We start from the raw sequence: 19,014 nt of genomic DNA, 5'->3' as shown, positions 1-19,014 counted from the left end.
TGGACATGCAGAGCGCCACCCCTGAGCAGGGAGCGTGCGCTGGCAATAATATGCAGGAGGGTGTGGATCGACATGGGGTCGACAGAAATTACGTCACCAGTGTCTCAGTGGCACCCATCAGCAGGGGCGTAACTAGATATTTGTAGGCCCTATAGCAAAGGTTTGTAAGGGCCCCCTATTTAGCAACTGATGGTGACAAATGTATGTAAAACATATCACTTAGACAGTAAAGATGGGCCCCCTTCAGCTCTGGGCCCCATAGCAGCTGCACCCCTTGCACCTATGGTAGTTACGCCCTTACCCATAAGGCAGTTTTGTTATTAGTCACCCCCCCATGAAGCACAGATTGGGGAAGTGTCTGAATCTTTGTCACGTACAAGCAGTTTCTCCCCCTCACTGCCACGGAAAGGCTTAGCGTGTCGCACACACGCTAACCCCGCTACCAGTCCACCTCACACGACTTTCACATGTCAGCATATTTGGGACACATTCCGAGTACTTACTTACAGTTCTCCAAGCATTAAAAGTTTCTGAATACTCCTATAGATTTCCCTTGATAAATGATACTATGATTTGAATGTTCTTTGATCTTCATGATGAAGCACATGTTGGCTATGCACTAATCAGTGATGTGACCTCCCACAGACAGGTGTATGAAGTGTATACTGGTGGCCTCCATTCAGCTATGTATGCCCCCTCGTGCCTGTATCTTCTCACCCATGTATGCCCTTATTCTGTTGCCATTCCCGCAGAGCAGACATTGCTGCGCCATACTCCCCCTGTCATACTGACCACCTGCCATGTCCTGGTGTTCCCCGCATAAACCACGAGCGTAGAAGGGGAGGGTCAATAACTAATCTCCGGTATGGCTGGGAAAGTAACGCTACATCCTGTCCCCATCTACATAGTCCTAGCTATAAAGGACCAGAACATGCCCACACCCAACGCTCCTGTCCAGCCATCATAGCAGATCCCTCTCCGAGACAATGTTACTCCCAGGTGTGGGAGTACCTGGGAACAACAGGGAAAAGACACTCGCTCATTGACCATCGGTCCGCATCACATTGCCAGCAGGGAGAGACAATAACCAGTCACCAGGAACTAAGCGCAGCACCTACCTTGGAATTTTTGCCTCCGCTGCGTCCTGACTGAGACGATCCGCTGCGCTGCACCCCCGGTTCAGGGGTCGGGGGAGATTTGTCTGACGAGTGATCCGAGCCTTTCTCCACCATGATTTCACCCTCGCTCTGCTGGGGGTTGGGGAGTGGGAGCGCTTGCGTAGGATGGGGGAGCAGGCCGGAGAGCTTCGGTTCGAGTTACTTGCCGTGCTAAGGGAGGAAAAGACATTTGTAAAAATGGGGTTCCTAATGCTCCGTTCCCCTGCATATATAAACACTGCACAATACAAATGCCAATAACAGCAGCCTATGACACAGACGAGGGCACAGAGACACAGCATCGGCCTGGCCCTCAGTCCTCAGCAAATCGCAGGCTCCGACACATGACTTTATCAATGGTGCAGAGACAGAGATGTGCCAGAGAGGAGAGATCTAACGGCAAGCCAGCAGCAGGGGAATTGTACAGACAGTCATGACCAGCCAAGATGAATGCAGCCACAGCCGTACAACAGCAAACAGTCACAGCGGTCGGCAAGGAGCGATAGTCACAGGGACCGGGGCAGGCACAGGAGGGGTTGGCGATACACATTATCTGCATTGTGGGGGGAGAGGAGACCGGGACCAGGCCTGGTACACACACAGCTGTCCGGGGCATGATCTGATCTCCAACGGGCACCAGGTCCGCGAAAGCTGGCACAGCTACAGTCACTGCCCAGTGACTGGGCGCTGCATACAAGCTGGGCATGCCCTTAGCGGGTCGCTGAGTATGAATGACTGGGTTTTTGTTGGCTTTTATTTTTGGCAATATTTATTCCAGACAAGCGTCCCTGACCCGTCCCCTGCCTGTATACTGCTGGCCATGGCAGGGCCTCTCTTACGTTAGCAATGCGGAAGGTAAACAACCCCTTGGCGCTGCCACGCCAACCTCTGCCTCCGACGTTCCTGTCCGGATTTACCAGCAGGTGTGCCCCTGCCGGGTACCGGTGCCGCTTCCTTATTACGTACTATGTACTAATAACCTCATTCGTTATTGCACGCTGCTATCTGCCCCAGTTATTTGCACCCTGGGTCACACGGGCATTATCCCGGCCTTTGCCAAGCTGCTCGGTACCAGGTGCCCCCACATAAAGTAGTCACCCCTACCTACAGTACACATAGACTATAAGCCGTTCCTTCTGTCTAATCTGTACACTCGTTATAGCTGGGACTGAGTTACATTTGCTGATTGATTATATATGAGGCGGCCCCTTGGGGTTACCCCGGCCGAGCACAGGTTATAAGTAGCTGCTCTCTGCGTGCAGCCTGTAATTATAGCTGTTTGTGTGATGGTAACCTACCTTCTGAGGTAAGTTACAACCCAATCCTCAGGGGGGATAAGTGTAAAAGTCTAGGAGGAACATTGGCCCCCGGGAGCTGCATCCACCTGCTCGTACCCCAGAGAGCGGGCCAGCTGATACTGCGGGCACCGCGCAACTTCCCAGCCGAACTGCCAGGCACATACACTAAGATTAGAACGACACATAGAAGATCAGCCGGGCACACTACCCAAACTAGACACACCCTGGAACGGCACGCCAGAGCTGTATGCCACAAATCAGCCGAACGTGGCTGCCAGGCACCATCCGCGCACCTACAGGCAGCACACAAGTAGGTGGCACCTGGGATGACGCATTGTAATATAAGCATCTCTCGGGGTGGGAGCATCGTACAGCACAGAGGGGGGACCAGCTGCAAGTCCGCAGCGCAATGTGTTACAATGCAGAGTGCGTCCCGGCAGCATGCACCGTGCAGTGCCCCCCCCCCCCGGCCTGGGCACATGTGTGCTCGGCTCTGCAAGGTCACAGACACAGAATACACAGAAGCTCAGCACTAACCTGGCAGCCATGAGAGGATGAGCCAGCATCATCGCTTGATCCATTCATTCATTCATGCAGAAAAGGCAGCAGGGGGCAGGGAAGACAGCCACCAGGCAGGAGGGCTACTCACCTCCAAATCCATCTCAGGGGCTCCCCCCCGTCACATGAACAGGGGGGAGGGGGGTGCTATTGGGGCGCTCGGATGAGGTAAAGCAGCCTTTTCTCAGCTGTTTCTCCCTCTCAGCCTCCTGCAACTGAGTCTGAGCAATGGGAGGGAACGAGCATCATGGACCAGCCCCCCCTTCCCTGACTCACAGCTGCTGTGTGCATCCCAGGCCGCTCTCCTCTGTCACATCCTCTCTGCCAGGGACCCCTCCACACCGTGCCGGCACCTGCCCTGGGGAGGAGAGACAGTCACTGCAGCAGCCCCCGATCACCTGCCCTGGGGAGGAGAGACTGTCACTGCAGCAGCCCCCGATCACCTGCCCTAGGTAGGAGAGGCGGTCACTGCAGCAGCCCCCGATCACCTGCCCTAGGGAGGAGAGACTGTCACTGCAGCAGCCCCCGATCACCTGCCCTGGGGAGGAGAGACTGTCACTGCAGCAGCCCCCGATCACCTGCCCTGGGCAGGAGAGACTGTCACTGCAGCAGCCCCCGATCACCTGCCCTGGGGAGGAGAGACTGTCACTGCAGCAGCCCCCGATCACCTGCCCTGGGGAGGAGAGACAGTCACTGCAGCAGCCCCCGATCACCTGCCCTGGGTAGGAGAGGCTGTCACTGCAGCAGCCCCTGATCACCTGCCCTGGGGAGGAGAGACAGTCACTGCAGCAGCCCCCGATCACCTGCCCTGGGGAGGAGAGACTGTCACTGCAGCAGCCCCTGATCACCTGCCCTGGGGAGGAGAGGTGGTCACTGCAGCAGCCCCCGATCACCTGCCCTGGGGAGGAGAGACTGTCACTGCAGCAGCCCCCGATCACCTGCCCTGGGGAGGAGAGACGGTCACTGCAGCAGCCCCTGATCACCTGCCCTGGGGAGGAGAGACTGTCACTGCAGCAACCCCCGATCACCTGCCCTGGGGAGGAGAGACTGTCACTGCAGCAGCCCCCAATCACCTGCCCTGGGGAGGAGAGACGGTCACTGCAGCAGCCCCCGATCACCTGCCCTGGGGAGGAGAGACTGTCACTGCAGCAGCCCCTGATCACCTGCCCTGGGGAGGAGAGGCGGTCACTGCAGCAGCCCCTGATCACCTGCCCTGGGGAGGAGAGACTATCACTGCAGCAGCCCCCGATCACCTGCCCTGGGGAGGAGAGGCGGTCACTGCAGCAGCCCCCGATCACCTGCCCTGGGGCGGAGAGGCGGTCACTGCAGCAGCCCCTGATCACCTGCCCTGGGTAGGAGAGACTGTCACTGCAGCAGCCCCCGATCACCTGCCCTGGGGAGGAGAGGCGGTCACTGCAGCAGCCCCTGATCACCTGCCCTGGGGAGGAGAGACGGTCACTACAGCAGCCCCCGATCACCTGCCCTGGGTAGGAGAGGCTGTCACTGCAGCAGCCCCCGATCACCTGCCCTGGGGAGGAGAGGCGGTCACTGCAGCAGCCCCTGATCACCTGCCCTGGGGAGGAGAGGCGGTCACTGCAGCAGCCCCTGATCACCTGCCCTGGGGAGGAGAGACTGTCACTGCAGCAGCCCCCAATCACCTGCCCTGGGTAGGAGAGGCGGTCACTGCAGCAGCCCCCGATCACCTGCCCTGGGGAGGAGAGACTATCACTGCAGCAGCCCCTGATCACATGCCCTGGGGAGGAGAGGCGGTCACTGCAGCAGCCCCTGATCACCTGCCCTGGGTAGGAGAGACGGTCACTGCAGCAGCCCCTGATCACCTGCCCTGGGTAGGAGAGGCGGTCACTGCAGCAGCCCCTGATCACCTGCCCTGGGTAGGAGAGGCGGTCACTGCGGCAGCCCCTGATCCCCAGGCAGGGGGCACCTTTCATGTTGCACCCAATACACCACATTTTGTGCACGTAGATTGCGAATGTGTACACAGCTGTGAATGACTTTAAGATGGATTTGGCCCAGCGGCAGCATCTACAACTCCACAGCCCGCACAGCCCCCCAACCCCCCCCCCCCCCCCCCACCGCCCTAAAAAAGAAACTTACTTGCGATGGCATGTGCGTACAGATGTTAATAGTACCACATACACAACTATACAAACATCGCCGTCCACCCACGGTCAGGCGCAATAATTAGATGTGACCAGATAATAGGAGCTCATACACATTATACAATTATTAGCCCAATCGTCCTGATTTTTATATAGTGTGTACCCAGCACACGAGGATAAATCTGCCCCAATCCCCGGGGTGTAACGTTGCAACCACCCAGCACAGCAGCAGTAAGTACAGCACATGGGCAATAATCTGCCCCGATCCCCAGGTGTAACGCCGAAGACCCCCAGCACAGTAGCAGTAAATACAGTACATGGGCATTAATCTGCCCAATCCCCGGGTGCAACGCTGCAGCCCCCAGCACAGCAGCAGTAAGTACAGCACATAGGCATTAATCTGCCCCAATCCCCGGGTGCAATGCTGCAGCCCCCCAGCACAGTAGCAGTAAATACAGCACACGGGCATTAATCTGCCCCAATCCCCGGGTGTAACGCTGCAGCCCCCAGCACAGCAGCAGTAAGTGCAGCACATAGGCATTAATCTGCCCCAATCCCCGGGTGTAACGTTGCAGCCCCCCCAGCACAGCAGCAGTAAGTACAGCACATGGGAATTAATCTGCCCCAATCCCCGGCTGTAACGCTGCAGCCCCCCAGCACAGCAGCAGTAAGTACAGCACACAGGAATTAATCTGCCCCAATCCCCGGGTGCAATGCTGCAACCCCCAGCACAGCAGCAGTAAGTACAGCACATGGGCATTCATTTGCCCCAATCCCCGGGTGCAACGCTGCAGCCCCCAGCACAGCAGCAGTAAGTACAGCACATGGGCATTAATCTGCCCCAATCCCCGGGTGCAATGCTGCAGCCCCCCAGCACAGCAGCAGTAAGTACAGCACATAGGCATTAATCTGCCACGATCCCCAGGTGTAACGCTGCAGCCCCCAGCACAGCAGCAGTAAGTACAGCACATGGGCATTAATCTGCCCCAATCCCCGGTGTAACACTGCAGCCCCCCCCCCCCCCAGCACAGCAGCATTAAGTACAGCACATGGGCATTAATCTGCCCCAATCCCCGGGTGCAATGCTGCAGCCCCCAGCACAGCAGCAGTAAGTACAGCACATGGGCATTAATTTGCCCCAATCCCCGGGTGCAATGCTGCAGCCCCCCAGCACAGCAGCAGTAAGTACAGCACATAGGCATTAATCTGCCCCGATCCCCGGGTGTAACGCTGCAGCCCCCAGCACAGCAGCAGTAAGTACAGCACATGGGCATTAATCTGCCCCAATCCCCGGTGTAACACTGCAGCCCCCCCCAGCACAGCAGCAGTAAGTACAGCACATGAGCATTAATCTGCCCCAATCCCCGGTGTAACACTGCAGCCCCACCCCTGCCCCCCAGCACAGCAGCATTAAGTACAGCACATGGGCATTAATCTGCCCCAATCCCCGGGTGTAACACTGCAGCCCCCCCCAGCACAGCAGCAGTAAGTACAGCACATGAGCATTAATCTGCCCCAATCCCCGGTGTAACACTGCAGCCCCACCCCTGCCCCCCAGCACAGCAGCATTAAGTACAGCACATGGGCATTAATCTGCCCCTATCCCCGGTGTAACACTGCAGCCCCACCCCTGCCCCCCAGCACAGCAGCAGTAAGTACAGCACATGGGCATTAATCTGCCCCTATCCCCGGGTGTAACGCTGCAGCCATAAGAAATTTTTACAAAAATTGTCTTAAAAACAAATGACAAACAGTGGCGTAGCTATAGTCCTGCAGCCTCCGCGGTGTTGGGGAGGCACTGAGAGGGTGTAGGCACCGGGGGGGCTGCAGGACTATTGTTACTCACTGCCTTTTGCCGCCAGCGCGTCTGTCTGCGCTGAGTTCCGGCTCTCCCGGCTACTGCTGCAGTGCTGCTAATACAAAAAAGTGACTAGGAAAATGGCTGCCCCCATACTGCAGACAGTTTTTCAGGCGGCTAGAGGAGGCAGTGGCCTCCTCTTGCAACCTTAAAAACGGTCTGCTGCAGCAGTAGCCGGGAGAGCCGGGACCCAGCGCAGACAGAAGCGCCGGCAGCAGAAGGCAGTGAGTGCTGATTGTTTATCCTAGGGGGGCGCCCCACTGCATTTTCGACAGGGGGGTGCAGAATTAATAGTTACGCCACTGATGACAAAGCATACATTACGGCTCCTCTGGCAGTGACCCTATATTCATGCTAATTATTATTATATGCCCAATTACATTGCATGGTGTATTACATGGCTATACTAGTAATATTCATTAGCAAAGAGCGGGATAAAAGGATTATCCATCATCTATAGCACGATGTTTACCTATATGGAAATAGGACTGTCCTGAAAAACTGACCTTTATACTGTATAAGCTGTTGGAAAGTGAGAGATAAAGTAGCAGTCAACAAGATCCTTACTGTCATTTTTCATGGCAGTTAGGGGCTGATTTTCCAAGGCTTAGTACAGATCTTCCATTCCTGTTCATTAGCAAGCTAGTCCCACAGGTGAAGCAGTCACAGAGCATCATGGGATATGTACAATACAGGTAGCCCTCCACAATCAGGCTCACAACGTACAAGAGCACAATGGGGGGATTCAATTTCCCTAGCACATCATGTAAGTTGTTCTTCCTCAATAATGGCCTCCAGAATTCTTGGGGTATCTTAGCAAGTGAACTGGGCCTTCATGTTTCCTCAGTAATGGTTTCTCAGACCCCTCATTAATGTCCTCAAAAACACAACCGTAATTCTTGCAGAGTCTCAAAAATGGCCCTCAGTCCCTCAATAATGGCTTCCTAACCCTAGCCCTTGGTGTCCCCAAATAATGCCCCTCTGAGCATTTCAGTTAATCTAATAATTGACTCTTGGGGTCCCTCAATAATGGCCTCACAGTCCTTTTATATGCACCAAAGGCATCATCTTCACCCTTGGAGTCCTTCATGGCACTTGGAGTTCCTCAAAACGGTCATCCCTTAACCCTTTGTGTGCCTCAATAATGGTCCACTGACAATTGAGGTCTCTCAATTAAGGCACCTTGGCCCTTTGAGTTCCACTACTGCGGCGTCTTCCCCCTGGGGTCCCTCAATAATGGCTTCCTAACCCTTTGTGTTCCTCAATATGGGCAATAACCACTAGGGTACATCGATAATAATTCATCCATTTAGCGCTCATTTAGTGTAGGGGACAGTAGGGCTGATTCGGCCGGGTGGCGCTAAGTAGCGAGCGGTACTGAATTACCTCCTTATTGTAAGGTCTAGAGGATTGGGCAACACCAGAGGGGGACCGTGTGCAGACACCAGCTGGAGGTCTCCGGAAACATGGCGCCTAATTTCACTACTGCGCAGCAGCCATTTTTGCTGTGGATGAAGCGACAGACGCAGGACTTGGGGAAAAATAACTATTAAAAATATGGGTGTTCTATGGGGGCTAATCTGGTTGATTCGCAAGGCTGCAAAATCACAGCCTTGTGAGTCCACCAAGCCCCGCCCGCCGCTCCCCCTCGGCCTGTGAACGGGTGTGTAACAAACATCCATCCGCAGCCTGTGAGTGAACACCCAGATCATTCGATGGTGGCACGCAGATCTAAGTGACTCCCAGGTCACTTAGCTTTGTGTGCACCCTCAGGAGGAAGTGGGCAGGCAGCTGACATCTGGTGATGTCAGCACTCCGCCCTCGGCACCGACGTTGCGGCCCGATTACCATGGAACACCCAGCGTTTACATGGGAACGCCCATAAAATGCTGGGCATTCCCATAGCAGCCATACAGCGTTACCCCTGTGTCTCTGTAGTACAGGCAGCCATACGGCGTTACCCCTGTGTCTCTGTAGTACAGGCAGCCATACGGCGTTACCCCTGTGTCTCTGCAGTACAGGCAGCCATACGGCGTTACCCCTGTGTCTCTGTAGTACAGGCAGCCATACGGCGTTACCCCTGTGTCTCCGTAGTACAGGCAGCCATACGGCGTTACCCCTGTGTCTCTGTAGTACAGGCAGCCATACGGCGTTACCCCTGTGTCTCTGCAGTACAGGCAGCCATACGGCGTTACCCCTGTGTCTCTGTAGTACAGGCAGCCATACGGCGTTACCCCTGTGTCTCTGTAGTACAGGCAGCCATACAACGTTACCCCTGTGTCTCTGCAGTACAGGCAGCCATACGGCGTTACCCCTGTGTCTCTGTAGTAAAGGCAGCCATACGGCGTTACCCCTGTGTCTCTGCAGTACAGGCAGCCATACAACGTTACCCCTGTGTCTCTGCAGTACAGGCAGCCATACGGCGTTACCCCTGTGTCTCTGTAGTACAGGCAGCCATACGGCATTACCCCTGTGTCTCTGCAGTACAGGCAGCCACACAACGTTACCCCTGTGTCTCTGTAGTACAGGCAGCCATACGGCGTTACCCCTGTGTCTCTGTAGTACAGGCAGCCATACGGCATTACCCCTGTGTCTCTGTAGTACAGGCAGCCATACGGCGTTACCCCTGTGTCTCTGTAGTACAGGCAGCCATACGGCGTTACCCCTGTGTCTCTGTAGTACAGGCAGCCATACAACGTTACCCCTGTGTCTCTGTAGTACAGGCAGCCATACGGCGTTACCCCTGTGTCTCTGCACTACAGGCAGCCATACGGCGTTACCCCTGTGTCTCTGTAGTACAGGCAGCCATACAATGTTACCCCTGTGTCTCTGTAGTACAGGCAGCCATACGGCGTTACCCCTGTGTCTCTGTAGTACAGGCAGCCATACGGCATTACCCCTGTGTCTCTGTAGTACAGGCAGCCATACGGCGTTACCCCTGTGTCTCTGTAGTACAGGCAGCCATACAACGTTACCCCTGTGTCTCTGTAGTACAGGCAGCCATACGGCGTTACCCTGTGTCTCTGCACTACAGGCAGCCATACGGCGTTACCCCTGTGTCTCTGTAGTACAGGCAGCCATACGGCGTTACCCCTGTGTCTGCAGTAAAGGCAGCCATACGGCGTTACCCCTGTGTCTGTAGTACAGGCAGCCATACGGCGTTACCCCTGTGTCTCTGCAGTACAGGCAGCCATACAACGTTACCCCTGTGTCTCTGCAGTACAGGCAGCCATACGGCGTTACCCCTGTGTTTCTGTAGTACAGGCAGCCATACAACGTTACCCCTGTGTCTCTGTAGTACAGGCAGCCATACGGCGTTACCCCTGTGTCTCTGTAGTACAGGCAGCCATACAACGTTACCCCTGTGTCTCTGTAGTACAGGCAGCCATACGGCATTACCCCTGTGTCTCTGTAGTACAGGCAGCCATACGGCGTTACCCCTGTGTCTCTGTAGTACAGGCAGCCATACAACGTTACCCCTGTGTCTCTGTAGTACAGGCAGCCATACGGCGTTACCCCTGTGTCTCTGTAGTACAGGCAGCCATACAACGTTACCCCTGTGTCTCTGTAGTACAGGCAGCCATACAACGTTACCCCTGTGTCTCTGTAGTACAGGCAGCCATACGGCGTTACCCCTGTGTCTCTGTAGTACAGGCAGCCATACGGCATTACCCCTGTGTCTCTGTAGTACAGGCAGCCATACGGCGTTACCCCTGTGTCTCTGTAGTACAGGCAGCCATACAACGTTACCCCTGTGTCTCTGTAGTACAGGCAGCCATACGGTGTTACCCCTGTGTCTCTGCACTACAGGCAGCCATACGGCGTTACCCCTGTGTCTCTGTAGTACAGGCAGCCATACGGCGTTACCCCTGTGTCTGCAGTACAGGCAGCCATACGGCGTTACCCCTGTGTCTGTAGTACAGGCAGCCATACGGCGTTACCCCTGTGTCTCTGCAGTACAGGCAGCCATACACGTTACCCCTGTGTCTCTGCAGTACAGGCAGCCATACGGCGTTACCCCTGTGTTTCTGTAGTACAGGCAGCCATACAACGTTACCCCTGTGTCTCTGTAGTACAGGCAGCCATACGGCGTTACCCCTGTGTCTCTGTAGTACAGGCAGCCATACAACGTTACCCCTGTGTCTCTGTAGTACAGGCAGCCATACGGCATTACCCCTGTGTCTCTGTAGTACAGGCAGCCATACGGCGTTACCCCTGTGTCTCTGTAGTACAGGCAGCCATACAACGTTACCCCTGTGTCTCTGTAGTACAGGCAGCCATACGGCGTTACCCCTGTGTCTCTGTAGTACAGGCAGCCATACAACGTTACCCCTGTGTCTCTGTAGTACAATACAATACAAGCACAACATGGGCACAACATGGGTCAATTGTGGCTAATTACTGTTGCACATCACCTCATCCCCCTGACGCCCTCTAATTACAGTTATTTCGATGGCCCTCTTTGGGGCTACCATAATTCGCCGATCAATAACTGACCAATCCTGCTGCAGCCCTTTAAATCCAATTGTTATTTACAACAGATCGGAAGCGCGAGCCGGCAACATTGTATTACAAAACTCTTAGGGCTCATACACAAATACCCCTTTTACACCAATGCCGTGACCCGGATTATTGCCGCTCCAGTCCGGGGCGGGCTTGGTGTAAAAGGGCAAAAAAATAAATAACCCGGGTCCTGTTACCCGGTGTCCGACCCGGCAAATATTCAGGGTCGGACACAGGGCTTCCCCGCAGTCAGGGGCCGTGTAAATGAGTAACCTGGATTATCCGACCCAGGGACCCATTTCCTCCAATCAGGGAGCACCAACCTCCGGACCTCAGCGCCCTGAGGTCAGTCCGGAGGTTGGGCAGGGGCTATGTACAGCCTCCGCTGCTGTCTGCGGTACTATGCCGCGCCCTGAGGTCAGTCCGGAGGTTGGGCAGGGGCTGTGTACAGCCTCCACTGCTGTCTGCGGTACTATGCAGTACCCTGAGGTCAGTCCGGAGGTTGGGCAGGGGCTGTGTACAGCCTCCACTGCTGTCTGCGGTACTATGCAGTGCCCTGAGGTCAGTCCGGAGGTTGGGCAGGGGCTGTGTACAGCCTCCGCTGCTGTCTGCGGTACTATGCAGCGCCCTGAGGTCAATCCGGAGGTTGGGCAGGGGCTGTGTACAGCCTCCGCTGCTGTCTGCGGTACTATGCAGCGCCCTGAGGTCAATCCGGAGGTTGGGCAGGGGCTGGGTACAGCCTCCGCTGCTGTCTGCGGTACTTTGCAGCGCCCGGAGGTCAGTCCAAAGGGTTGGGCAGGGGCTGTGTACAGCCTCCGCTGCTGTCTGTGGTACTATGCAGCGCCCTGAGGTCATTCCGGAGGTTGGGCAGGGGCTGTGTACAGCCTCCCCTGCTGTCTGCGGTACTATGCAGCGCCCTGAGGTCAGTCCAAAGGGTTGGGCAGGGGCTGTGTACAGCCTCCGCTGCTGTCTGCGGTACTATGCAGTGCCCCGAGGTCAGTCCGTAGGTTGGGCAGGGGCTGTGTACAGCCTCCGCTGCGGTCTGCGGTATTATGCAGCGCCCTGAAGTCAGTCCAAAGGGTTGGGCAGGGGCTGTGTACAGCGTCCGCTGCTGTCTGCGGTACTATGCAGCGCCCTGAGGTCAGTCCGGAGGTTGGGCAGGGGCTGCGTACAGCCTCCGCTGCTGTCTGCGGTACTATGCAGCGCCCTGAGGTCAGTCCGGAGGTTGGGCAGGGGCTGCGTACAGCCTCCGCTGCTGTCTGCGGTACTGTGCAGTGCCCTGAGATCAGTCCGGAGGTTGGGCAGGGACTGTGTATAGCCTCCGCTGCTGTCTGCGGTACTGTGCAGTGCCCTGAGGTCAGTCCGGAGATTGGGCAGGGGCTGTGTATAGCCTCTGCTGCTGTCTGTGGTACTATGCAGTGCCCTGAGGTCAGTCCGGAGGTTGGGCAGGGGCTGTGTATAGCCTCTGCTGCTGTCTGCGGTACTGCCCAGCAGCTTATCTGGGTGCAGCCCCCAGCGTGTTGGTCGTCGTTGTGGGGGTGTCAGGCGGCGTTGCGGGGGTGACTGTCGGCGGGTTTCTCGGCGCTTGGAGATGTCCTCTCCGAGCGCTGGCTCAGGGCCCGAATTCACCGGCATAATGCCAGGGGACGCCGGTGTAAAAGGGAACAACTGCCGGGTCACATCCAGGTCCAAAAACCCGGGTGCGACCCTGCAGTTTTGGTGTAAAAGTGGTAAAAGTGGTAATATAATACACGCTTTCGCCTGCGCCATACTGCACTATGGGCTTAGAGACACCCGCCGGAGCTACCGCAAACTCATTACCCGCCATGTACACACACAAATGAGGGATGAGGGTCTATGGTTGGTCTATGGCCATGGAGGCCGGACATAGCAGTAGCGCCTCAGGCTATGGTTGGTCTATGGCCATGGAGGCCGGACATAGCAGTAGCGCCTCAGGCTATGGTTGGTCTATGGCCATGGAGGCCGGACATAGCAGTAGTGCCTCAGGCTATGATTGGTCTATGGCCATGGAGGCCGGACATAGCAGTAGCGCCTCAGGCTATGAGTTTGCATGTATTACTTCCCTGCCACCAGCAGGTAAAATGCTGCAAACAGCTATGACGCCCGCGTATTACCAAGCACTCCTTTATCACCTCCAAATGGATCACAGCGGCCGTTTGACACATGTACATCGCGATTGCAGCACATGAGCAGGCGGACAATAATCGCCCCGTTCCGGGATATTCAGCCATCGTATATAAACATGAATTAGGCCATATTTACTTAACGAACATAAACAGGGTACAGGACACTTGTCAGGAACGGTCTTAAGTCTACCAGGCACACGTACGGGGGGCAGTCAGAGTATGCCATGGCGTTATGCAGGACCTTCCAGGTAGCTCAGGGTGGTGACACCCCATGTGCCAGTGTATGGTTATTGCCCAGGGGACAAGGAAGAGTCACTCTTTAATCCCTAAACTCCTTTGCTGAGGGAAGTTCCTGGCTTAGGTGGCGTTGCACCGGACAGGAAGGAGATGCGTTACCTCTCCAGGTGCAATACCAGAACAGGATCAGACACCTGCCGATACCACTAGGAAGGAGATGCGTTACCTCTCCAGGTGCAATACCAGAACAGGATCAGACACCTGCCGATACCACTAGGAAGGACGGCAGAGTTAACGCGTAAATTCCAGGAATATGGGAGGTTGAGTGAGGATATTAATCCTGGAGAACCGAGGAAGATGGATAAATACTAAGAGGATTATAGGCTCTGGCTACAGATGGCATCCTTCAGCTTCCGTGCTCTCTTACTGTATGCCACACGTCCTGCATGGCACAGGGGTGGCATCAGCTGGGCCCCAGTCACCACTAACTCTAGGACCTGTCCCATGACAGTATCTGGCAGCAACTCAGTCAGAGAAGTGATTGGAAGCATTAAGGTTCTAAGAGGAAAGCACTTGTAATGCCTGGTCCCTGCCCATCAATGTCATGTAGTACAGGAGGGTATATGGGTAGTAATGTGGTACAGGTGGTTATAGGGGTAGTACAGGAGGGTATATGGGTAGTAATGTAGTCAGGAGGGTATATGGGTAGTGCAGGAGGGTATATGGGTAGTAATGTAGTACAGGAGGGTATATGGGTAGTAATGTGGTACAGGAGGGTATATGGGTAGTACAGGAGGGTATATGGGTAGTAATGTAGTACAGGTGGGTATATGGGTAGTAATGTGGTACAGGTGGGTATATGGGTAGTACAGGAGGGTATATGGGTAGTACAGGAGGGTATATGGGAAGTAATGTAGTACAGGAGGGTATATGGGCAGTAATGTAGTACAGGAGGGTATATGGGTAGTAATGTAGTACAGGAGGGTATATGGGTAGTACAGGAGGGTATATGGGTAGTACAGGAGGGTATATGGGTAGTACAGGAGGGTATATGGGTAGTAATGTAGTACAGGAGGGTATATGGGTAGTACAGGAGGGTATATGGGTAGTACAGGAGGGTATATGGGTAGTAATGTAGTACAGGAGGGTATATGGGTAGTAATGTAGTACAGGAGGGTATATGGGTAGTAATGTAGTACAGGAGGGTATATGGGTAGTACAGGAGGGTATATGGGTAGTAATGTAGTACAGGAGGGTATATGGGTAGTACAGGAGGGTATAAGGGTAGTAATGTAGTACAGGAGGGTATATGGGTAGTAATGTAGTACAGGAGGGTATATGGGTAGTACAGGAGGGTATATGGGCAGTAATGTAGTACAGGAGGGTATATGGGTAGTAAGGAGGGTACACGGGTAGTAATGTAGTACAGGATGGTATATGGGTAGTACAGGAGGGTATATGGGTAGTAATGTAGTACAGGAGAGTATATGGGTAGTAATGTAGTACAGGAGGGTATATGGGTAGTACAGGAGGGTATATGGGTAGTAATGTATTATAGGAGGGTATATGGGTAGTAATGTAGTACAGGAGGGTATATGGGTAGTACAGGAGGGTATATGGTCAGTAATGTAGTACAGGAGGGTATATGGGTAGTACAGGAGGGTATATGGGTAGTAATGTAGTACAGGAGGGTATAAGGGTATTAACAGGAGGTATATAGGTAGTACAGGAAGGATATAGGTAGTACTGGAAGGTATATAGGTAGTAATGTAGTACAGGAGGGTATATGGCTAGTACAGGAGGGTACATGGATAGTAATGTAGTACAGGAGGGTATAAGGGTATTAACAGGAGGTATATAGGTAGTACAGGAAGGATATAGGTAGTACTGGAAGGTATATAGGTAGTAATGTATTATAGGAGGGAATATGGGTAGTAATGTATTATAGAAGGGTATAAGGGTAGTAATGTAGTACAGGAGGGTATATGGGTAGTACAGGAGGGTATATGGGCAGTAATGTAGTACAGGAGGGTATATGGGTAGTACAGGAGGGTATATGGGCAGTAATGTAGTACAGGAGGGTATATGGCTAGTACAGGAGGGTACATGGCTAGTAATGTAGTACAGGAGGGTATAAGGGTATTAACAGGAGGTATATAGGTAGTACAGGAGGTATATAGGTAGTAATGTAGTACAGGAGGGTATATGGATAGTAATGTATTATAGGAGGGTATATGGGCAGTAATATAGTACAGGAGGGTATATGGGTAGTACAGGAGGGTATATGGGCAGTAATGTATTACAGGAGGGTATATGGGTAGTACAGGAGGGTATATGGGTAGTAATGTAGTACAGGAAGGATATAGGTAGTACAGGAAGGTATATAGGTAGTAATGTAGTACAGGAGGTATATAGGTAGTAATATAGTACAGGAAGGATATAGGTAGTACAGGAAGGTATATAGGTAGTAATGTAGTACAGGAAGGAAATAGGTAGTACAGGAAGGTATATAGGTAGTAATGTAGTACAGGAAGGTATATAGGTAGTAATGTAGTACAGGAAGGATATAGGTAGTACAGGAAGGTATATAGGTAGTAATTTAGTACAGGAAGGTATATAGGTAGTAATGTAATACAGTAGGGTATATAGGTAGTAATGTAGTACAGGAGGGTATATAGGTATTAATGTAGTACAGGAAGGTATATAGGTAGTAATGTAGTACAGGAAGGTATATAGGTAGTAATGTAGTACAGGAAGGATATAGGTAGTAATGTAGTACAGGAAGGATATAGGTAGTAATGTAGTACAGGAAGGATATAGGTAGTACAGGAAGGTATATAGGTAGTAATGTAGTACAGGAAGGATATAGGTAGTAATGTAGTACAGGAAGGATATAGGTAGTAAAGGAAGGTATATAGGTAGTAATGTAGTACAGGAAGGTATATAGGTAGTAATGTAGTACAGGAAGGTATATAGGTAGTAATGTAGTACAGGAGGTATGTAGGTAGTAATGTAGTACAGGAAGGATATAGGTAGTACAGGAAGGTATATAGGTAGTAATGTAGTACAGGAAGGATATAGGTAGTACAGGAAGGTATATAGGTAGTAATGTAGTACAGGAAGGTATATAGGTAGTAATGTAGTACAGGAGGTATGTAGGTAGTAATGTAGTACAGGAAGGATATAGGTAGTACAGGAAGGTATATAGGTAGTAATGTAGTACAGGAAGGTATATAGGTAGTAATGTAGTACAGGAAGGATATAGGTAGTAATGTAGTACAGGAAGGTATATAGGTAGTAATGTAGTACAGGAAGGATATAGGTAGTACAGGAAGGTATATAGGTAGTAATGTAGTACAGGAAGGTATATAGGTAGTAATGTAGTACAGGAAGGATATAGGTAGTAATGTAGTACAGGAAGGATATAGGTAGTACAGGAAGGATATAGGTAGTACAGGAAGGTATATAGGTAGTAATGTAGTACAGGAAGGATATAGGTAGTACAGGAAGGTATATAGGTAGTAATGTAGTACAGGAAGGTATATAGGTAGTAATGTAGTACAGGAAGGATATAGGTAGTACAGGAAGGTATATAGGTAGTAATGTAGTACAGGAAGGTATATAGGTAGTAATGTAGTACAGGAAGGATATAGGTAGTAATGTAGTACAGGAAGGATATAGGTAGTACAGGAAGGATATAGGTAGTACAGGAAGGTATATAGGTAGTAATGTAGTACAGGAAGGATATAGGTAGTACAGGAAGGTATATAGGTAGTAATGTAATACAGGAAGGTATATAGGTAGTAATGTAATACAGGAAGGTATATAGGTAGTAATGTAGTACAGGAAGGATATAGGTAGTACAGGAAGGTATATAGGTAGTAATGTAGTACAGGAGGGTATATAGGTAGTAATATAGTACAGGAGGGTATATGGGTAGTAATGTATTATAGGAGGGTATATGGGCAGTACATGAGGGTATACGGAGAGTAATGTAGTACAGGAGGGTATATGGGTAGTAATGTAGTACAGGAAGGTATTTGGGTAGTATTGTAGTACAGGAAGGATGTAGGTAGTACAGGAAGGTATATAGGCAGTAATGTACTACAGGAAAGTTCTGACATACTGTAGGTGTTAGAGAGTCAGCTCTTCAGAACACAGTACCTGAAGGTCACAGACAATAGCAGTAATGTAGTACAGGAGGGTATATGGGTAGTACAGGAGGGTATATGGGCAGTAATGTATTACAGGAGGGTATATGGGTAGTACAGGAGGGTATATGGGTAGTAATGTAGTACAGGAAGGATATAGGTAGTACAGGAAGGTATATAGGTAGTAATGTAGTACAGGAGGTATATAGGTAGTAATATAGTACAGGAAGGATATAGGTAGTACAGGAAGGTATATAGGTAGTAATGTAGTACAGGAAGGATATAGGTAGTACAGGAAGGTATATAGGTAGTAATGTAGTACAGGAAGGTATATAGGTAGTAATGTAGTACAGGAAGGATATAGGTAGTACAGGAAGGTATATAGGTAGTAATGTAGTACAGGAAGGTATATAGGTAGTAATGTAGTACAGGAAAGATATAGGTAGTAATGTAGTACAGGAAGGATATAGGTAGTACAGGAAGGATATAGGTAGTACAGGAAGGTATATAGGTAGTAATGTAGTACAGGAAGGATATAGGTAGTACAGGAAGGTATATAGGTAGTAATGTAATACAGGAAGGTATATAGGTAGTAATGTAATACAGGAAGGTATATAGGTAGTAATGTAGTACAGGAAGGATATAGGTAGTACAGGAAGGTATATAGGTAGTAATGTAGTACAGGAGGGTATATAGGTAGTAATGTAGTACAGGAGGGTATATGGGTAGTAATGTATTATAGGAGGGTATATGGGCAGTACATGACGGTATACGGAGAGTAATGTAGTACAGGAGGGTATATGGGTAGTAATGTAGTACAGGAAGGATATAGGTAGTACAGGAAGGTATTTGGGTAGTATTGTAGTACAGGAAGGATGTAGGTAGTACAGGAAGGTATATAGGCAGTAATGTACTACAGGAAAGTTCTGACATACTGTAGGTGTTAGAGAGTCAGCTCTTCAGAACACAGTACCTGAAGGTCACA

The 19,014-nt window shown here is 51.8% G+C and overlaps 1 protein-coding gene across 7 annotated transcripts in view; it reads right to left on the bottom strand.

Annotated features, from left to right (window-relative positions):
* GRAMD1B (GRAM domain containing 1B) overlaps window positions 1-19,014 on the bottom strand; it is a 211,784-nt gene that overhangs the window by 142,745 nt on the left and 50,025 nt on the right. For 4 of the 7 annotated variants that reach the window (XM_083163519.1, XM_083163520.1, XM_083163521.1 and 1 more), the window contains exon 2: window positions 1,119-1,328. In XM_083163519.1, the coding sequence (XP_083019645.1) occupies window positions 1,119-1,232 (114 nt within the window). In that variant the 5' untranslated portion in view covers window positions 1,233-1,328. Of the gene's footprint in view, window positions 1-1,118; window positions 1,329-2,992; window positions 3,257-19,014 lie in introns of those variants that run through there. The other 3 variants (XM_083163517.1, XM_083163516.1, XM_083163513.1) reach the window with 3 other exon arrangements.

This window comes from Crinia signifera, chromosome 19, assembly GCF_055691185.1.
Source record: "Crinia signifera chromosome 19, ASM5569118v1, whole genome shotgun sequence".
Lineage (NCBI taxonomy): Eukaryota > Metazoa > Chordata > Amphibia > Anura > Myobatrachidae > Crinia > Crinia signifera.
This window is presented reverse-complemented; position numbering and strand designations above follow the sequence as displayed.